Genomic DNA, 22,238 nt, shown 5'->3' with positions numbered 1-22,238 from the left:
TGTAGGGAAAACGAGCAGTCTGCCGCGGGGCGCACCTTCAGAAGGACAGCAAACGCCAGGGCAGGCCTGGGGCACCGAGACCCGTGTGTCATTCCAGGGATTGCGTTTTCATCTGTAAATCAGGGTGGGCTTAGTGTTTTAAGTGAAGTAGGACACGGGAGAGCGTGTTCACTAGCTCAGCTTAGTTTTAGGCAGTCTGAAAGTGTACACTGTCATTGGAATTTTAAGTGATCTAACTTCTTTTTTAATGTTATTAGACCATTTAGGATTAAGACCTGTTCAGAATTGACACATTCGTGATCCTATTCTGATGCTGTATGGGTCCTTTTCCCCATTGTCTTCTTAGGGAGTTAAAACTCTAGACAGAGGAGAGAGACATGTAGCCACTGAGAGTGGCCTCTCAGAACTCACATGAACATTTACGTATGTACGATGGAAATGAGGCCCCACATGTGGACGCCAGCCGATTTCCTCATTGGGACCTAATCATAGAGAAAAACTGCATATAGTGCTTAACTAATGAAGCTGGTTAGGCAGCTTTGTGTTGAAAATAGTAATCTCAATAATATTAAATGTAGGTAAAATTTTGTTTATAATTCAATGGATGTTGAAAAGTCACCGCAGAGTAACAATGTAGACATTATTCATTTTTGAACTTGATACAGTTGATTTAAAACATTATTGTTCTCTAATCTCTGAGTATTTAAGCTTTTCTCTGCGTGTGCCACCTCTGCCAAATTTCAAATGGATTAGTTTGCTTCTTCTTTTCTTCCTTTCTTGTTTTTTTTTTGTTTTTACATATAGATTTGGGGAAGGCATCAAAAATCTTCAAGGGAACTTCAAGGGGCCAAAACTAGTTTGAGTTAAATATCAACACATCTGAAATGTCAACACATTATTTTTCCTGGATAATTTCCTGTGATTAGGAGTCCTGATTTGGGGAGTAATTGTTAGTATTCCATTTTTTAAGTGTTTGCTATCAAGGAGGCTATTGCCTTTGAGACTTTCTCACCCAGTTAAATTGTTCAAAAGTAGAAAACATGCGAAAAAGCCAAATTGCACAATTATTTCTGCAGGATCTCAGTCCTTTCTCAGAAATATACACTCTTGGTTTTTTTCTTATACACAGGCTCATGTTTTCACACCAGTTCATAGACTGGACAGAAGATGCCACTTCGGCCATTTCTATTTTGACAGAACAGAATGGCATGTGGGCGTGTGATGTGGGGGCTGAAGGTGGCTCTTGCTTTTTCTTATTTACAAAATCAGGGTGGAGCTCCTGTACTTCTGAGGTAGGATAAAAATCATGGGTGTTTTGATTTTGGGGGCAAACCTGATTTTTTGGTGGTTCCTTTTCCAACACCATAATATTTTGAGGCTGGGGAGGGTGGGGACAGCAAGGAAGAGAATACAGTCCTTCATTTTAAAATGATCAAAGTTAAGATAATTTTTTCTTATAAAGGCTCAACATGCTTCCACCCACCTATAATTAGAAAGCTTACTTTACTGACATATTTGCATTTTCCAACACCCTGTCCAAATGGGAGCTCTAATCTCGAGTATAGGATGTGATTTTCTCCAGTAAATGTTTTACTAAAGGTTGGGAAGGTGGGAACTCGTCGGGGAGGGCACTGCTGGGGAGGGCACTGCCGGGGAAGGAAGGCACTGCTGGGGAGGACACAGCGACGGAGGGCACTACTGGGGAAGGAAGGCCCTGCCAAAAGGGCAGAGCCAGGGAGGGAACTGTCAGGAAGGGCACCGCCGGGGAGGGCACAGCCGGGGAGGGCACTAAGAGGTCTTCTGGACCCACTTCCTTCAAAAAGAAACCTGGGTGGTTATGGCTTGTATCCTTCAATGTCTCAGTGAAAACAGGGGGGCCCTGAGCCCATTTTTTTCATGCTGGGGAAGGCAATACTTTGCTTTCTGTGTCCTGAGCTTTCTAAAGAGATTATATTCAGCCTTGAAGTTAAATGAGGTGCTGTTTGGAGGAGGAGGGGAGATAATCTGATGCGGTCCTTTGAGAAAGTGCAAACTTCCCCCAGACGTTCCCTCTGCCTACTTTGGTAGCAACTGCTTGAGTCCCTCGGACAGAGACATTAAGCATCACTGACCTGCTTGAGAGCCATTCCTCCTGTTACCAGGAGGAGTGGAGAGAAGGAAAGGAAGACATGGGTCTGTAGGTAAAAGGGAAATGAACTGACCCCATTTCCAGAGGTTGAGCTTCTCTCCAAGTAGGTAGATGCCAGCAACGAGGACGTAGCTGAGGGAGAAGAAGACTGCGAGACCCGCCGGGCTGAGTTTGGCAAACACGGGATACGCCCAGGTACCCGTCTCAGAGTAGATCCATAGGACCCTGTGGAAAATGACAAGCCACAGTGATTAGGACAGCTGGGGATCGTGGGGGAGGCCGTGTTATCCTTAAGATCAGTGGGGTCCTGGAGCCCAGGCAGATGAAAAGGAGCAATGGGGGATGCCTGTGGACAGCTGAGGTATTCCACACACAGGAGGGAGTCTTGCCTGGATGAATGGACCTGATTCAATGAGACATCCTATTCCATGGGCTGGGCTTCGCTGTTTTACCTAATCCATTAAAATTCAATGTTGGTGAAAGAATATGGGAGAAATTCAACACAACTTCAGCCAAAGACAGTGTGTGCAAACATGAATTACTCCTACCCCCGAGAGGTGGGGTTTGCTTTTCTGTACCTAAGAGTCAGGTGTGGCTTTTCATCAGCTATCCCAAGTCCCTTGTGGTAAGAGGGGCAGATATCAAGCATTAATGCTCCAATACAGTACCCCTGGGGTTTGCCTTTCGGCCTGATTTCAGCTCCCAGATGCCGCATGGCTAGGGTGGGAAGGAGGAACGGCCCGGTTGACAGGAAGCTCAGATCTAGCTCGTGGGAGGATGGAGTACAAGCCCCTTCTGTAAGCTGGGGGGAGGAGAAGGCGTGCCAGGAGAGAGCTGTGGTGTCTAAGTGGGGCCTAAAAATGCAGTTTGTGGGAAACCAACTACTCTGAAAGATGCCAAAATCTGAAATAACTTTTAACATTAAATAAGGGGAAGATGACCAATCAGCTACAGTTTATAACTGGTTGACAGGACAAAACCTGGAACCAGGCATTTGTGATTCAAATCCTAGTTCTGTCACCTGTTCACCATGTTACCTTCAGAAATTTATTCTACGTTTCTGTCCCCTGCCCTCATGTGTAACGTGGGGGTGCAAATAGCATACATCTTCTAAAGCTGTTGTCAGGATTAAGGATGATGTAAAATAGAACAGTGCTTGGAATATTGTAATGACTTAAGTTCATTTTTGCTTATTTACGAGTAAGAGTTAAGAAGCGTCTCTCTTCAGAGGGATGGCGCAGTGGGAGTTTTCTCAGCAACCTTTCTCAGAGGCTCCTCGTCTCTTGTAACAGTTAGGATAGACTAGGTTATGCTTCAGAAGCAGCATTCAAATTTGATACCCCAGGTTATAAAGAGAATTCAGATGGAAGAATGAAATTCTGTGTTTAATTAAAAGCCTTCAGAAACCCAAGTGTGATCTTGGTTGCTTCAAAGACATTAAGTTCAAGCTAATGCTTGTGCAAAATCAGGGCCAGGCCTAGGGGTGAGGCAAGGGAGGCGTCTGTGGTGTGAAATGTAAGGGGCCATCACTGTACATCAAAGGACACAATCAGTGGAGTGAGGGGCAACCTGGGGGTATGGGAAGAACATTAGCAAATCATATATCTGATAAGGGATTTATGCCTAGAATACGTAAATACTGCAAGTCAAAAAGGCAAGCAACCCAATTAAAAATGAACAAAGAACTTGAACTGCTATTTCTCCAAAGAAGACATATAAATGGACAACAAAAACTTGAAGAGATATTAAACATCTCTAATTATTACGGAAATGCAAATCAGAACTACAATAAGATACCACCTCACACCTATTAGGATGGCTCCTAATAACATGAAAAACAGAAAATGTCAAGTGTTGGAGAAGATGGGGAGCAATTGGAACTCCTGGGTACTATTGATGGGTATGTAAAATAATACAATTTCTATGAAAAACAGTCTGTCAGTTGCTCAAAAAATTAAACATAGAATTATGATATGATCCAGCAATTGCACTTCTAGGCATATACACAAAAGCATCAAAAGTAAGGACTTAAAAAGACATACCTATATTCATAGCAGCATTATTCATAACAGCTCAAACATGGAAGCAACTCCAGTGTCTGTCTATGGATGAACAGATGAGTAAAATGTGGTATACACACAGAATGGAATATTATTCAGCTTCAAAAAGAACATTCTGACACATGGCTCCAACATGAATAAACATTGGGGATATTATGTTAAGTGAAATTAGCCAGTCACAAAAGGACAGATGTCATATGATTCCGTTTAGATGAGGTCCCTAGGGCCATAGAATCGTAGAGACACAAAGTAGAATTGTGGCTGTCAGAGCCCTGGGACGGGGGGAATAGGGACTTCATGCTTGATGGGGACAGAGTTTCAGCAGTGTGAATGTACCTGATGCCATAGAATTGTTCAATTAAAAATGGTTGAAATGGTAAATTTTGTTATGTGTATTTTGCCAAAATAAAGAAATATTTTAAAGTGGCATCACTCTGAGGCTCAGACAAATGTAGGATTGGCCATTGGCCGCCCTACTGGCCCCTAGTGTCAATCCGCTGTCTCAGACTTGTCTAGATGCTCTTCTCATGTAACCAAAACTTTACTAGACTGAAAAAAAATAATAAAAATTATTCTTGAGGAGGAATTTTCCTCTACCCTTCAAGGATCTTTAGGCAGGTCTAAGACTTAAATTGACATGAGGCAGACAGGAGAAAATCACATTTAGTTATACACGTAAAGGGGCTCCCGAAGAATCTGAGACCCAAGGGCAGTCAGGCAGTTGAGACTTAGATGCTCTCAAGAGCTAAGGAGAAGTGGGTAGGGGTCTAGCCCTTCAAAGGAAAGGAAGACCATTCACAGGAAGAGGAAAAGGAATAAATGTTTAGTAAACAAATGCTTGCTAGGCCACAGAGACACCACAGAACAGTGAGAGGAATTCCCACCCACAGACTACTAGGTTCCTTCCCATCTACCACCCCTAGTTCATATTACAGTATAGTTATCTATGGAGATAGCTCCCTTCCTGGAGCAGGGCCTGTATTTAAGTTCCTTTTAGGAACTTAGGGGGAAGGTCAAAGTTTATTAAGGTCTCAGCCTTCTGTGTCTTGAAAATAATCAGCTTAAAGTAATCCACATGCCAAAGAGACACATTTGGGGTGGCAAATTTTACTGCCCTGCATTATCACTGTTACCAATACTTGGTTCTTTGAGATGCTGGATGGGTCATTAGAAGGATACACACGGCACTGCTTTCCTGCCTGGCTGCTCCTGGTGACAGGCCAGAGAGGGTGTAAGGCACAGAGAGTAGATGCCCCCAAGCAGCTCAGCCTAGGAGTCTGGAGTCAACAAAGAGCTCTCCGAACACACGCCAGACGAGCTGCTGCATTTAGTTCACTTTGTTTACTGACATCCTTGAAATCAGGGCTTCCCAGTTCCCATGCACATTATATAAGATAGTCCACAAATAAGGACATTGCCCCAGAGGCTTGGAAAATTTCTGTTTATTGGCTTCACTTTTGTTTCAGTGCCAGGCTTCATAAAGGGAACTTCCTGAGTAAGCAAATGAATCTGTACTTTCCCAGAGAAAGTACAAAGAAAGGCAGAGGTGTGCTGACAGTGAGAAAAGAAATGAAAATACAAATAGAATCTCAGGCAAGGTTGCGTGTATGGTATAGAGGGCAGTCACCAGGCCTGAGCGAGGAGATGGTCAGACCCAGTTGGCGTCACTTCCTTATGGCTTCGTAGGTATATGTTAAAAGGAAAGAGAGAGAGAAAAGGAAGGAAAGACGCAGCAGGCCCATGACTGAATCTGTCGGTGTCCTCCACCCCAGTCAGCGGCAGCGCGTCCCTGACCCCCACGTCAGAGCCCAGCGCCCAGGAAGTCCTAGGTAATGTTTCCCAGGGCCTTGCACCCATTTCCTGAGCTCAGTCCAGGCTCCTTCGCCTTGTCTGGGCTTTTGCTCCCTGCAATCAGCTTTCCACACCAGAGGACCCCGTCCATCTTTCTAAAACTGAAATCTGTCCATGGGCTCCCTCCCTGCCTCCAGTGATCCCTAATGCTTTAGGAAATACCCCAGCTCCTTCACCCCGCCTTGCACTGTCCCCCACAGCCAGGCCCCCTCAGGTCTGCAGTCCATCCATGTGGCCCCTTTACTGCTGCTTGAATGAAGCAGGCTTAGAGGTTCTGGGCCTTCAACCATGCTGTGTCTCTCCTGGGAACACCCATGACCTGTTTGCTTCCTGGGACCCACTGATCCCTGCTCTGTTTCTGGCTGAATTGTACTCATCCTCAAGTCTCAGCTTAAGAGTCAGTTTCTCTTTAAGAGACCTCCTTGATGTCCTGTAACCGTTTGGTTAGGTTCTCAGGCCGTATGCTGCCCTTACCATTCACTTACTCTTGTTGCTTATCTGACTCTTTCTCACTATCCTGGAATGGGAGAGGGATGGTATCTATCATGCACTTCCATTTTGCTCATGGTGGAAACATGGCAAGTTCTTTATTTTCGTGAGTGAACGCAGCCCCTATAGATGCCTTTCACTGCTATTCTCTGCAGCCGCTGTAGGCAGCAATCTGCTTCCTGACCCACCAAGAACTCCGCAGCCTCTGAAAACTGGAAAATGCACCCAGTGGCCTTCCAAACTGCAGTTAATATGATGCCCACATTATTAGCACTTTGAAGAGGCCAGTAATTCTGACTCTTGTTTCACAGCACAATACTCTATGTCCTCTGGAACTGCCTACTTTGTGAATCTACATGAGTCTGGCTGGCCAGGCACAAACTGGTAAACAAGAATTCATTTCTTATCATCTCTTCATCCTAAATCTTGTAGTATCCAATGATTATCATGAAATTTTTATTTTTTGCATCTTATCAGTAGGGAAATAAATAGTGGAAGTCTGTGAGTTAGAGATTAGAAGATAACCAGGGCTTTTGTGCACTTTAGGCATATACCTCTTAAAGTGTTAATTCTCATGACATAACTTTCTACACCAGCAGAATAAATAGAATAAAAGGATCCTCTGGCCCCGTATTTTCATACCACCTTCGTACATAGACATGTGAGAGGGTGACGGTAGCATCTGATACCAGGAGGCAAGCACAACCTGTGTTTATATTCTGCAAAGGAATCCAAGAAGTTAGCAGGAGACTTCCTATAAGGAAAATGTCCCTGAGAGGGGATGGGACCTGGTGATTCCTTAGGTGGGATATTAGCTTTCGCTGCCTTTGAAACCCACCCCCTAGTCACACCCAGTTCACCTGCCTTCTCAGGCTTCCTACTAATCAAGTATGAATGATGACTTATTAAAAACATCCTCTGGCTTTAACAAGCTACAGAAATTAAATCCGCTTTTTAATATTAAGTTGTGAATCTCTACTATCCTTTAAAAAATTCCTATTATGATTTACTTACAAATAAATTTTAGGTAAAGCAGTGAATAAGAAAGTAAATAAATAAATAAATAGACTGAAGAGAAATTGTGAAGGTGAAGTCTTAGGTAAATAGTTTGCCAAGATGTTGGAAAAATCAGCAATAACCAGAGCTGTTGGGATGGCAACCTCTTCATGGCATTTAAACTGCTGCCCACCCCTCCCTGGAAAACCCCCTCTGGCTCAGAACTTCGTCCCCACTTCAGGGACCATAGGGTTCTGGGACATGCCTGGCTTTCTACTATCCGACCAGTCTTTGCAGCTTTGCTGACGCCTTTTCCTTCCTGTCCCTCAGATGAGGCTTTTCCCCAGCACACACTTCCCACTTCTCTCCTCTTTCTCTCTATAGCCGTCTCATCCCACCTGGATGGCTCACTCCCTGGGTGTCCAAGGTCCCACCTCTCTTGAAAAGGCCAGGTCTGAATTTCCAAATGGAAGCTCTTCTAGGTGAGTGATTCTCAACCTTGGCTGAAGATTAGAATTGTCCTGAGGGCTTTAAAAATTCTGGTGCTCAGGATATATCCTAAACCAATTAAACCAGAAGTTTTTGGAATGAGATGCAGATATGAGATTTTAAACTGAACCTTTTACTGATACCTAAAATAATTTCTTTCCTCCCTTCTCTGCAACTGTAGTGGAATCCCTGTTTTCCTCATCAATGGCCTTAAATTATGAGAGTTACCCTTGGGTTTTCCTTCTCATTTGCCTGCTACATGCCAATTAATCCACAGTACCCATTCTGTTACTGTAATAATGTAGCTCAGGTATGTCCCTGACTGCACAGATTCTGGCTGTTAATATTTCTAATTTCTGTGAACAGGTATTTTGGCTGAGCAGGAGCTGGGGTTGGGCAGGAAGGATGGGAAGTGTAGATAACCATTTCCTCTCCTAGTTCTCCTCCTCCAGCCCTTTTAGTTTGCATCCTGGCAGGCCTGGACTCCACATGTTGACAATAAGGGGAGTTGTGAGGCATCTTAATATTTCTTTTCAGATGTTAATTTACATGAGGGCTAAGGAGTCCTGTGGAAAATAGGGCTGAGATTCTGGTCCTAAGATTCAAGGTTATAAAACTATGGTGCATCTAGAAGGTCCCAGAAAGAGGTCATATTTCAGGAAAGGGTATTGGTGCCCCTGGGAGGGAATTCACCATAATGCACTCGTGGCAGTAAGGGCACACTTTTGCTACGGGAATAGCAAGGTAAGTGAGCTCGGAGCTCAGCGTAGGGCAGCGCTCTGCAGGTTTTTATTGTGTTCCAGGGGTAAGATGTCTATATGTGTGAGAGTGTGTAAATGGGTGCAAGAGTTAAGAGGAGGAAATTTAGAATTTCCCAGCAGGATCAGGCAGTTTTGCTGTAAGACCTCACCTGAGTGAGTCTAGAACAGAAAAAAGGAGTCCTCTCTCTTGCCTCATTGGAGCTGCTATTGAGAAACGACTTTACAAATATCTCCCCCAAGGCTGGGTTATAGCTGTATGTGTGTACAATGCCTGCACTGAGCATGCAAGAGCTAACACACTTGCAGAAACACTTATGGCATCAGCAGATTTCTGGTCTACCAAGAGCAAGGAGGTGGTGTGCTCCAGGCCAGCCAGGACTGTCGCCATGGCTAGCAGCACAGGGGAAGATGGGCAACAGCAGGTTGGCACTGCCAGTGGTGGGATCGGCATGCTAACCTTAAAGCTGAGCCGAGTGGAGATGTCAGGGCCAAGAGGCTAGGCATTGTGCCTTTACGATGTGTGGGGGAGATGCACATGGGGGGTTAAGTGTACAGCAGGGGCATGTGTGTGCACTCATTGGATTATTAGGACTCTTCAGAGATGGAGGTCGTGGAGAACTGCATCGCCTGCAGCTGGTAGGAGAGTGCTCTGAGTGCTGGAACCATGGCATAGCCGTGGTGAAGAAGAAGACATTGTGATGAAATCAGATGCCAAGACATTCTGGCAAACTTTTATTTGCATTTGTTTTTATTCTGTTTTGCTTCCTAGGCCATGCCACTCTAATCCATATTAAGCATGATTGGCAAGAAAGCCGTTTTAAAATGCAATTCTCTGGCTGTGTTACTAATTCTTCCCACCCTCGTGCCATGGAAGGAAACAAACAGCAGCAGCATGCAAATCTCACACTGTGCGCACTGTATCCGACTTCCTCTCATCTCCCATCTGCAAGCCTTCATGAGCGGGCTCTCCAGAAAGCGTTCTTATTAGTCTCTTTCACTAGTAAATCCAGCTGCAGCGAGCTACTGGCCGTTGCTCCCACTTGTTCTGACCCCTTTTGGCCTTTGCATCCTGCCATGTCGTTCAGTTTCTCCCATTTTTGGGGATTCCAATCCAGCTGTTCTTCAGAGCCCAGCCCCAGCCCACTGTTCATGCAGCCCTTCCCGCACTGCCCAGCCAGACATACCTGCTTCCCCTGTGTTCCCAGGCTCCTCGGACTTGCCCTGGCCCTTTATCACTTCCCACCTTGTGTTCTTATGATTTGTGATCACAGTTCATCTCCACTAGTTAAGTGCAAAGCCTCTGCAGGCTGGGGCTCGGCCTTGTCTAACTGTGCCTTTCCCAGCAGGATCAGCCCTCTGTTGAGGGAAATATTTGTTCGATAAAGGAATGAATAGGAGCCAGCGGCAGGGACGTCTCTGTTTTTCTGATCCTCGCCCCTGCCTCGCAGAGTGAGCGAGCCAGCCAAGTGAGCTGTTTCCGAGTGGGAGAGAAGCAGGATTTTATGAGCTACCGTATTTGCAGGTGACTAATGCAATCCAAAGGAAATGAAAGATTTATAGTTGTTACTACTTTGCAAAGCTTTATTTTCCCACTTACAGGCCAGCCCTCCAATTTTGCAATCTGAAAAATAACGAAAAGCCAGTGCCACATAGGAGGCAGTCCCCACAGTCTGAGAGGCTATTTTTAGGTCATTGTAACATGACTTCAGCAGTGAAATGCCTCTCTAGCTCAGCGTTATTGCCATTTTTCTGACTCATGTGTGTTTCTCACGCTCTCTCTGGCCTGAGCCCACATCCTCTGGCTCATTCTTGCTTTGCCATTTCCCTATTTGACCATCCAAACTATCACACCTAACAGCTGGCCCACAGCCACTTCCCGGAAACATCTCCATGGATAGCCACAGCTTGTGGACCTTGCTGGTGGCCTCTGCGGCCACGAGAGCCACGGACTCTAGAGCACTGAGCTAGGGTCGGTCCATAAGCAGCAGAGTGTGTGCTCCCCTGTGGGGGTAGAGGGAGAGGTGGGGAAGCTCGGTCAGAGGACCCGCATGAAAGGCCTGCGTGCAGGTGGATCTGCTTCATTCTCGCAGCAATGGGTCCTAATGGGACAAATGCTGACTTGGTACTTCATTAATGAGAAGGAAGTCTGAATCCGGAACACGTCAGCCCCTGCTGGGCCACCCAGTCACAGTCCTGCTGGTGATGGCCCCAGGCCTTCCTCCACTTGCTCCACTGCATCACCCCAACGTCCAATCCCAGCGCAGAGCTGGGAACAAGGACAGCACAGCAGCTGCTCCACTGCCGGAACAAGGGGAGGCTTTTCTGCCTGCCCACCCCTCCAGCATTTAGCAGAGCATTCTGCACAAACAGGGAGCTGACCAAACACCTGGCCATGTGAATACAGTGGAGAAAGGACTGGGTTTGGAAATCAGAGACTTCGGTTTAGGTCCCAGCCATGTGATCCTGGGCATGTCATTTAACCCACCGAGGCTTCAGGTCCTCACTGCTGGCTGGTGTCCAAGTCACCTTCCACCACCCACTCTCTCTGATACTATTTGAAGATTGACTGATACTGTCATTAGCTGGATAATATCAATTCTCCTGAGTTACCACAAATGCCAGCAACTGGTCTCCCCATCTTCTTCCTCTTTAATTTCCACACAGAAGGCAGAGTCACCTTTCTTACATGAGCTGTACCACTGCACTCCTCTGCTTAAAACTTTTCTGTGGGAAATCCCTCGGTTGAGAAGTCCAGGCTGATCAATGTGACTCAGGATCTAGTTTTTTCGCCATCAAGCCATACCTCAGCTCCTCCAGCCCTTCACAGATGCTCTTCCCTCTGCGCAAAAGTCTTTTCCATGTTTCTTTTGACTTGGTCCTGCTCATTCTTTGGGTCTCAGCTTAGACATCAATTCCCTTAAGAAGCCAGCCCTCAGCATCCATGCCTGGTGCCCACAGAGCCTGTGTGTACCCGGTTAAAGTCTCATCACCCTGTCTTCCCGCTCTCTTGCACTATGCTTTCCCCGACACAGCCCCTACAGGCAGCGTGGTGTCTTGTGTATTGGTGTATCCTCACGTCAGAGCGCAGTGCCTGGCACTGGTGAATAATTGAATGGACAGATAGGTGCTCACACCTGGCCCCCATTCTATTGCACCTCGTTCGCCAAACCCCAATTACCTGCATGGTCTGAACATATGGCTGGGCCCCAACAAGCCAAGCCCTTTTTACCACTGCTTCTTATCTCTCCATCAACCAGTGGCCTTAGGTGCCCTTCTACCTTCTTGGTCTCTGAAGATAAAAGAGCAAGGGTTAGATGTGAGGACTCGTCAACTTCTAAGTTGCTGGGTAGGAAAAGTTAATAGTTCAGAAGTGCTACCTTATATATGAACTCCAAAAGTGACACTTGGCAAGAAAGACTTAACCAGATTTAAGCCTAACAACAGCAAAAGGGGATGGAAGTTCATGTGCAGAATTGGACAGCTCACCCTGGTTCTCCACGCGATACAGCAGAGAAAAGTGCCTTGATGTGTATATTGTCTTACCCCACCTCAGGTGCCAGATATTCCATCTTTAGGGATTTATCCCTTTGGGTTAAGCCAGAGATGGCGAATACACAGCACACACCCTACTACTCGCCGGTCCATGCTATTGGTAATATTTCTAAATGATACCAAAACTCATTTTTTGTGGGTCTCAGAATCCATCTCAACACAATGCCCAAGACCTCACCTACCAGTAGGCCCCAACTTAAGCCCTATTCTCTAAAAGTATCCTTTGTTAGATGCAAAGGCCCCAGGCTGGAGAACAGCACAGAACCCAGTGGAGTCTCGGGGTAGATTTATGGACAAAGTGCTTTTTGGAGCCATGAGAAGCAAGAAAGACTTTGAGCATTCAGGGAAGAGGGTTGCAGAGAGGTTAAGAGGACCATACTTTGATAAAAGGGAGGGAAAGCTGGGAGGGAAGCTCGCCTGAGTTCTGGGCACTAAGGTTCCTGGCTGTAAGACAAAGGCGGGAGAAGCCCAGGAAACAGGCACTTCTAGAGCTCCAGTCCTTTGCAGTGGGCTCTCTTTCTGGCCTCTGTTTGGCAGATCACTGCACTGAATTAAAGTCCCCCACATAGGGATGGGGGGCATTACTCCGATTGTCAGACAGGAGGAGCTCATGTGAGCCTATACCAGAGGAAGAACATTGTAGTGAGCTTCCAATCTGCGGGTAATATGCGTGGCAAGCCCCTTTCAGTAGGGCAAAAGCATGGCAATGGGTGAGAAGCCTCCAGAACAGGAAGGAGGTTCTCTAGTCACTGCGTGGAAGGCCAAGCACTTTCCCTTGATTACAGATCACTGGGCAGCACTTCTGAGACTGAGTGTTGCCAAGTGGTTGAATGATGAAATCTAGACCAACTATTTATCTCCCTTGCCTCCAGCTAGGCCCTTCGGCAAACCTGGGACAATCGCCCTGATGCCCTCTAGGAGCCCTTGTGCCAGATGTTGGAGCAAATAAGCCCATCATCATGCAGGCAGCAGGAATGGACTAGACCTAGCGTGCTCAATCCATTAAATGCCTGTTTAGATGGAATATAGTTAGATGTCTTGAATCATTCAGTCATTCAGACATTTTAAATGCAAGTGGAACCAAAAATCAACATTTTCTTGGGGAAAGTAAAGCATAGCTTTGACATGATGAACTCTTTGTAACAGAGAAATTCATAACTTGCTGCCTGTGTTTACCCACACCTGTGCATCTATGTGGTACCAAGACTATTAAAACTGAACAAGAAGAATCCTTCTTACCTGAAAATGTAAAGATGGTTAAGTCCCTGCTAACCCAAGATGAAGGCATTGCTACAGAACAATATGCTTCTGTTGGAATGTCCCTCAGAGTCTTGAATGACAAGGCTAAGTGGATTTTCTTTCTGCAATTCTTACCGGCTGAGATATGCAACGCTGAAAGCAGTCAGTATGGTGAGTCCTGTCTTCCTCAGCGGGTAGCTGTGCGGCCCGAGGGTGACTTCAGTCAAGGAGAGGGGTAATATAACTGTGTGCTGTAGGAGAGAAGACGACAGATCATCATGCCACGGCACACTGGCTGCCTACAGTGCCCCTGATTTTTCGTCCCCCTGCTATCTACCTTCTTCTGTAACTAGCAGATGAAACTTTCCAAAACATGGCTTAGATTATGCTCCTTAGCTGCCAAACACCTACAGAGGCTCCCTATTACCTACCATACTGGCCCAAACACATATCTGGCTTTCAAGGCTTTTGGTAATGTTCTGTCATCCTCTCTGGTTCTGCTTATGACCTGCTATTCCCCTGTCCAAACACATACACAAACTCACACACATACACCTGCACACCATGCACAATATCTCTGTCACACTCACACACACACACACACACACACACACACACATGCCTCCACTAGAACAAAGCCGTTTCCTTCCTTCTCCTTTGCCCTCCTCCTGCATGTTCTCACCCTCACGCCTGGTTCATGCCAGAGCTGTGTGAAGTGCGTCTTCCTTCCGTGTCCATAACATCTCCGTGTTTTGCAGCCGACGCCATCTCGCATGATGCTGCCTCTGAATTTTCCTCTTGCTGATGTCTCTCACTCACTCCTGCTGCATCCGCATCCCATGCCATGTAGTCTAGCACTTGTGATGTGCATTCAGAAGCTCTGCCGTGCCAGAGGACATGCCTGGCCTGGCCCTGCATTCCCCATTGCACTTGGCACCATGGCGGCGTCCTGTCGGTGGGTGGTGGTGGGCACCCCCCCGAAACTCTATGCTCTCCCACTCCTCCCTGCTTCACCCTCTTCTTCATAACTATGTTTCTTCACATCTTTCAAACCTTAACTCTAGATATTTTTAGCGACACAAGCAAGTAAACGGCCTTTAGGAATAGTGGTGTTTCTAGGTGTGAAAACTCCTGAGTCCTCCTCTCTTGGTGACAGGGACCGATGTGGAAAGGGTGACTGGGTCTGTGTGCAGTTTCCTTTCATATGTATTCCTCAGCCGTGCTCTGTGCTTCCATCCCACCACTTGGAAGCACCCAATAGTGCTCGGATTTTATGCTTTTTATCTTTACAGCTCTCTCATCCCTGCTCCCCGACTGCCTCAGCTCCTGGCAGCCTCTGGCATCCATGGCCACTGTCTGCAAGCTCCACTCCATCCCGTTCTTGAGCCCTGAGGCAACAGAGGCAGCCCCTCTGTTGCAATAGTCCCTGGAGCTTGGGCATGTCTCGTTGCCCATGTCTCCATGCTCCCATGCCCAGCCAACCTGCTGAAGCCCTGGGCACTGTTCTCTTGTGCTCGAAGGCATCCCCAGAAGGCAGTAGCTTCTTCTTGCTCTACCTGAGCTAGCTAGGGTGCAATCAGGAGGCCAAGCCCTCTGATGACAAGAAATGTGACAAGGATTGAAGGGGCAGCAGTGGGATGAGAAGGAACAAGTCCTCAGAGGAGGGTGTCCCCTGATGGGGTCCCAGCAAGATCACATTTGGGTGGCACAGAGCAAGGCCCTGGGTTCTCACACCTGAATAGCAAAGCCTAGAGGAACAGCACTGGAGCCAAAGCACAGCTTTTACATGCTTTTCCAGGGCTCGTTCTGAACATGCTGACTGGTGGGCTGGACTGATGGAAAACCTTCTAGGCCCACTGCCAGGCCCTGCATCTTTCATCGGCTGATTTTAGGCTATCGCTTCTGTGTCTCTCCTCTGATAGGGGAGCATGGTGTTCACGGGCACACGCCTTCAAATCTGACCTTGGGCTGGTTACTGAATCTGACCAAACTTTAACTTTCTCAGTTATAAAATGGGCAACAAATAGTGCACATTATAAGTAGAGGTACTGCTGTGAGGACTGGGAAAAGCACATGTCAAGCAAGGGCTTAGTCCATGGCTCACAAGAGCGTCCAGTGAGCATGAACGGTGACCATCACTATTAACGTTGTGATTGTCATCCTCTGTCTCAGTGGTGGCCCAGTGTGCAGTGGGGTGGCAAGTTCTGGGCTATCTACCCCACCAGCACTTGGATGCACCCTGGCTTGTGGCATGCAAGCAACTGGCGGTAGCAGAGCCGCCCTGTGGCCACCCTGTGCTCCCTCTGCAGCCCAGAGCTGGTGCCGATGCTCCCAGCCGTGGCCACGTAGCAGCCCTGGCAATGCTGTTTCTGACCAGGATGCTCTTTTCACCAAGGGACTGCCTCGGGAGGCAGGAGATGGGGCTGTCTGCCCAGCACAGCCACCTGCCTATCTGTCCGCCTTTTCTCTGCCACAGCCAGGAAGATCTAACTTTTATTAGGAACCATTAACAGTCTCATTATGCTGGCCATTGATCTGACAGATTTTATTAACCCTGCCCACAGTCATCAGCTTCCATTCTCTACATTAAGGATCATTTGGAACAGAATTCCTGTGGAACAATGTGGTGCGTTTGCATTAGGAGCAAATGAGTTCACAGTGATTAATGCTTTTACAACAAATAAGTCAGGAATGCATGACTGGTCACCTCTTCTAGTAGCCTGCCCTTTGCAAGTGACAGTCAATTGGATTTCCAAATGAGTTCTTCCTGATGACTTCTGGGAAGTTTACTTCAGTGATGTCATTAGTGACGGGCCATATACTGTGGCTTAATATCAGCTAAAAGGTCTTTCAAAGAATCACATTTTTCAGTCAAGGCTGGGGAATTTCATTCAGTCAAGAATGAGGAAAGGAAGAAGGCTGCATTCTGTGAGCTTTCTAAATATTGGGCTGCTGTGAAGAGCCAAGTGTGACACAATAAACCTCCTGGTATTTCAAAAGTACGGGTATTTCACCTCATGTTGATATAGATTATATAACGTTTGTCAGGCAACACATACATATTAAAAAAAGGAAGAAAAAATTCAGTAAGAGAAAAATCAAATATGCTCTCTTCTTCCAAAAAAATCTAATAATTAGGCTGGGATTGATACAAATTAGAATGCTGCCAAAAATTACTGAAAACAGTGACTCATTCTGTATTTCAATTAACAGTTTCTCAGTTTCCCTTATAAACGGCAAAGCTGACAAAAATTAATTATCTCAGAAGGGGTAAATATTTCCTTCCAGAATAAACAAAACATCATAGACTGAAACAATAGTATGTGTAAACAGAGAGGATCGAGTGAAGCTAACTTTCCTTGTCAATTAAGCCATCATTTTGGTAGATTTTCCTTTAAATATCTCATTCCAGAAGCATTGGTTAAAAGGACAGTATTGCTCTTTCTCTACCCTTGTCTACTGAAGTCTGCCTTTTCCTCTTCCTTGGTGTAGTACCTACTTTCATCTGAATAACTTGGAGACAGAACTATAAGCATGAAGTACTGATTTAAGCTTAGTATAATAATTCGAATTTAGATTCTCTGGTTGAAAATAGCCTTGTAGATAAACATGGACATTTGCCAGCCCACAGAGAATTTTTACAAGGTTACACGAGTGGCAACTGGAAAATAAGCACTTATTTTTACTCACTTCATGCCAGTAGATAAATAGTTGTTTTAAACAGTTTCCTTGCATATGAGGCTAAAAGTGCACTAGGATTCATCTGCGTGACTTGCAGAAAAGGCAAGCCTTCATCAGTGAGATAACCCATGCAGCCCACAGTCCTTCATCACTGCCCTGCAGGCTCCAAAGATGCATCCCGAAGGCTGGGACAGTCACACACTTAACTCCAAGACTCTTGGGAGACCAAGAGCACTTAATGTTCTCCACTGACAGAAATTCAGGGATCCTACACATTTTGAAAATCAGCTAATTACATTTTAAAATACGATCTCTTAAAAAGGATCTCCAAGAATGACAGAATATTAAGGGAATTGTGTGACCAATCCAAACAGAACATTATCCACATTATAGGGGTACCAGAAGAAGAAGAGAGGGAAAAAGGGATAGAAAGTGTATTTGAAGAAATAATTGCTGAAAAATTCCCCAAACTAGGGAAGGAAATAGTCGCCCAGACCACAGAAGCACACAGAACTCCCTACAGAAGGAATCCAAGGAGGACAACACCAAGACACATAATAATTAAAATGGCAAAGATCAAGGACAGTGTATCAAAGGCAGCCAGAGAGAGAGAAAAAAGGTCACCTACAAAGGAAAACCCATCAGGCTATCATCAGACTTCTCAAAAGAAACCTTACAGGCCAGAAGAGAATGGCATGATACATTTAATGAAATGAAACAGAAGGGCCTTGAACCAAGAATACTGTATTCAGCACAATTATCATTTAAATATGAAGAAAGGATGAAACAATTCCCAGACAAGCAAAAGTTGAGGGAATTCGCCTCCCACAAACCACGTCTACAGGGTATTCTAGAGGGACTGCTCTAGATGGGAACACTCCTAATGCTAAATAGATGTCACCAGAGAAAATAAAATCACAGCAAAAAAAGCAGACAAACCAAATACTAACTAAAGGCAAAAAATAAAATCAGCTACCCACAAAAGCAGTCAAAGGAAACACAAAAGAGCACAAAATATAACACCTAACATACAAAGAATGGATGAGGAGGAATAAGAAGGGAGAGAAATAAAGAATCATTAGCCTGTGTTTATAATAGCTCAATAAGTGAATTAAGAGGATTAAAGATGGCAGCATGAGACGAGAGACAGAGGCTTCCTCCTAAAACTGGATACAATTAGAAAATTTAATTGGCGCAACCAACCCTGAGAGAGCAACAGGAAAGAGGACGGCGTCAGACTGCACACACCTGGAGAAAAGAGCAGACCTCACCGAACGGGGTAATGTACCAGAGCTGTGGCTCCCGGGACCCGAGCCCCTCCCCCACCCCAGCTCACGGGCGGGAGGAAGAGAAACGGAGCAGGGAGGGAGTGGAAGGCCTGGGACTGCTGAATACCTAGCTCTGGAGATCTGCTCTGGGAGCACAAACCTACATTTCATGGTGCTTTCATGAGACTCGCATGACTACCGGGTTGGAGAGTTAATACAGGCAGAGTTCCTGGGGAGACTGGGATTCCGGCTGCTTGTGGAAAGCAGGGATCCATATCTGGCTGCTCTGGGACAAAAACTTATACCTGTGTGCCCGGCCCACTGGCTCAGGCAGTGGAGACAGGCACAGCAGCCAGGAGGCGGGGAACAGCTCTTTCCTACCCCCAGGCACCAGTACCGCTCGCCTGCGACCCCTGACATTGCTTCAGGGGCTGAGCAGCTCCAGAAAAGAGCTTCTGGACACTAGAGGGCGCCACATACAAACATGAAATGCCAAAGGAACCTGGTCCAGAGTAAAATTGTTAATACAACTCCCGAGAAAGATTTAAATGATATGGACCTCGTGACTCTTCCTGAAAGGGAGTTCAAAATAAAAATAATCAACATCCTAATGGAGGTACGGAAAGACATCCAAGAACTCAGGAATGAATTCCGGTAAGAGATCCAATCATTGAAGAGCACAATGGAGGTTATTAAAAGCAGGCTGGATACGATGGAGGAGACGGCAAATGAAATAGAAACTAGAGAAGAGGAATACAAAGAAGCTGAGGCACAGAGAGAAAAAAGGATCTCTAAAAATGAAAGAATATTGAGAGAACTGTGTGACCAATCCAAGCAGAACAATATTTGCATTATAGGGATACCAGAAGAAGAAGAGAGAAAAAGGGATAGTAAGTGTCATTGAGGAGGTAGTTGCTGAAAACTTCCCCAATTTGGGGAAGGAGCTAGTCTATGAGGCCATGGAGAGCCACAGATCCCCCTACACAAGGGACCCAAGGAAGACAACACCAAGACACAGAGTAATTAAAATGGCAAAGATCAAGGATAAGGACAGACTGTTAAAAGCAGACAGAGGCAGAAATAGGATCACATACAAAGGAAAGTCCATCAGGCTAACATCAGACTTCTCAGCAGAAACCTTACAGGCCAGAAGGGAGTGGCATGATGTATTTAATGCCATGAAGCAGAAGGGCCTGGAACCATGATTACTTTATCCAGTGAGATTATCATCTAAATTTGAAGGAGGGATTAAACAATTTCCAGATAAGCAAAAGCTGAGAGAGTTTACCTCCCACGAACCATGTCTGCATCTATTTTGGAGGGACAGCTATAGATGGAATTGTTCCTAGGGTTGGATAGCTGTCACCAGAGGTAATAAAATCATGGTAGGGAGGGTGGAGCAGCTGATTTAGAGGCAAATGCAACATTAAATTGACTATCCCCAAAGCCAATCAAGGGATAGAGAAAAAGTATAGAATCTGATACCTAACATATAAAGAATGAAGGAGGAAAAAAAGGAGGAGAAATAGAAAAGAACCTTTAGACTGTGTTTGTAACAGCATACTAAGTGAGTTAAGTTAGACTCTTAGATAGTAAGGAAAGTAACCTGGAACCTTTGGTAACAACGAATCTAAAGCCTGAAATGACAATAAGTACATACCTATCGATAATCACCCTAAATGTAAATGGACTGAATGCACCAATCAAAAGACATAGAGTCACTGAATGGATAAAAAACCAAGACCCATCTATATGCTGCTTACAAGAGTCTCACCTCAAACCCAAAGACATGCACAGACTAAAAGTCAAGGGATGGAAAAAGATACTTCATGCAAACAATAGGGAGAAGAAAAAAAAAAGGAGTTGCAGTACTAGTATCAGACAAAATAGACTTCAAAACAAAGAAAGTAACAAGAGATAAAGAAGGACATTACATAATGACAAAGGGGTCACTGCAAAAAGAGGATATAACCATTGTAAATATCTATGCACCCAACGCAGGAGCACCAGTATATGTGAAACAAATACCAACAAAACTAAAAGGAGGAAATAGAATGCAATGCATTCATTTTGGGAGACTTCAACACACCACTCACTCCAAAGGACAGATCCACCAGACAGAAAATAAGTAAGGACACAGAGGCACTGAACAACACACTAGAACAGATGGACCTAATAGACATCTACAGAACTCTACACCCAAAAGCAACAGGATACACATTCTTCTCAAGTGCACATGGAACATTCTCCATAATAGACCACATACTAGGCCACAAAAAGAGCCCAAGGAAATTCAAAAAGATTGAAATCTTACCAACCAACTTTTCAGACCACAAAGGTATAAAACTAGAAATAAATTGTACCAAGAAAGCAAAAAGGCTCACAAACACATGGAGGCTTAACAACATGCTTCTAAACAGTCAATGGATCAATGACCGAATTAAAATGGAGATCCAGCAATATATGGAAATAAATGACAACAACAACACAAAGCCCCAACTTCTGTGGGACGCAGGAAAAGCAGTCTTAAGAGGAAAGTATATAGCAATCCAGGCATATTTAAAGAAGGAAGAACAAACCCAAATGAATAGTCTAACATCACAATTATCAAAATTGGAAAAAGAAGAACAAATGAGGCCTAAAGTCAGCAGAAGGAGGGACATAATAAAGATCAGAGAAGAAATAAACAAAATGGAGAAGAATAAAACAATAGAAAAAATCAATGAAACCAACAGCTGGTTCTTTGAGAAAATAAACAATATAGATAAGCCTCTAGCCAGACTTATTAAGAGAAAAAGAGAATCAACACACATCAACAGAATCAGAAATGAGAAAGGAAACATCACGACGGACCCAACAGAAATACAAAGAATTACTAGAGACTACTATGAAAACCTATATGCTAAGAAGCTGGAAAACCTAGAAGAAATGGACAACTTCCTAGAACAATACAACCTTCCAAGACTGACCAAGGAAGAAACACAAAATCTAAACAAACCAATTGCCAGCAAAGAAATTGAAGTGTTAATCAAAAAACTACCCAAGAAAAAAAACCCCAGGGCCAGATGGATTTACCTCAGAATTTTATCAGACATACAGAGAAGATATAATACCCATTCTCCTTAAAGTTTTCCAAAAAATAGAAGAGGAGGGGATACTCTCAAACTCATTCTAGGAAGCCAACATCACCCTAATACCAAAACCAGGCAAAGACCCCACCAAAAAAGAAAACTACAGACCAATATCCCTGATGAACGTAGATGCAAAAATACTCAACAAAATATTAGCAAACCGAATTCAAAAATACATCAAAAGGATCATACACCATGACCAAGTGGGATTCATCCCAGGGATGCAAGGATGGTACAACATTTGAAAATCCATCAACATCATCCACCACATCAACAAAAAGAAAGACAAAAACCACATGATCATCTCCATAGATGCTGAAAAAGCATTCAACAAAATTCAACATCCATTAATGTTAAAAACTCTCAGCAAAATAGGTATAGAGGGCAAGTACCTCAACATAATAAAGGCCATATATCATAAAACCACAGCCAACATCATACTGAACAGTGAGAAGCTGAAAGCTTTTCCTCTGAGATCGGGAACAAGACAGGGATGCCTACTCTCCCCACTGTTATTTAACATAGTACTGGAGGTCCTAGCCATGGCAATTAGACAAAACAAAGAAATACAAGGAATCCAGATTGGTAATGAA

At 44.9% G+C, this 22,238-nt stretch overlaps 1 protein-coding gene across 1 annotated transcript in view; it reads right to left on the bottom strand.

Moving 5' to 3' along the window:
* Positions 1–22,238, bottom strand: part of LOC130681299 (androgen-dependent TFPI-regulating protein-like) — a 64,586-nt gene that overhangs the window by 6,420 nt on the left and 35,928 nt on the right. Inside the window, exons 4-5 of the mRNA XM_057493987.1 lie at positions 13,701–13,816; positions 2,202–2,353 (exon numbers count right to left, since the gene is read on the bottom strand). Of these exons, the coding sequence (XP_057349970.1) occupies positions 2,202–2,353; positions 13,701–13,816 (268 nt within the window). The remainder of the gene's footprint in view (positions 1–2,201; positions 2,354–13,700; positions 13,817–22,238) is intronic.

Source organism: Manis pentadactyla, chromosome 16, assembly GCF_030020395.1.
Source record: "Manis pentadactyla isolate mManPen7 chromosome 16, mManPen7.hap1, whole genome shotgun sequence".
Taxonomy (NCBI): domain Eukaryota; kingdom Metazoa; phylum Chordata; class Mammalia; order Pholidota; family Manidae; genus Manis; species Manis pentadactyla.
The sequence above is the reverse complement of the archived record's forward strand: the minus strand, read 5'-3'. Positions and strand labels throughout refer to the sequence as shown.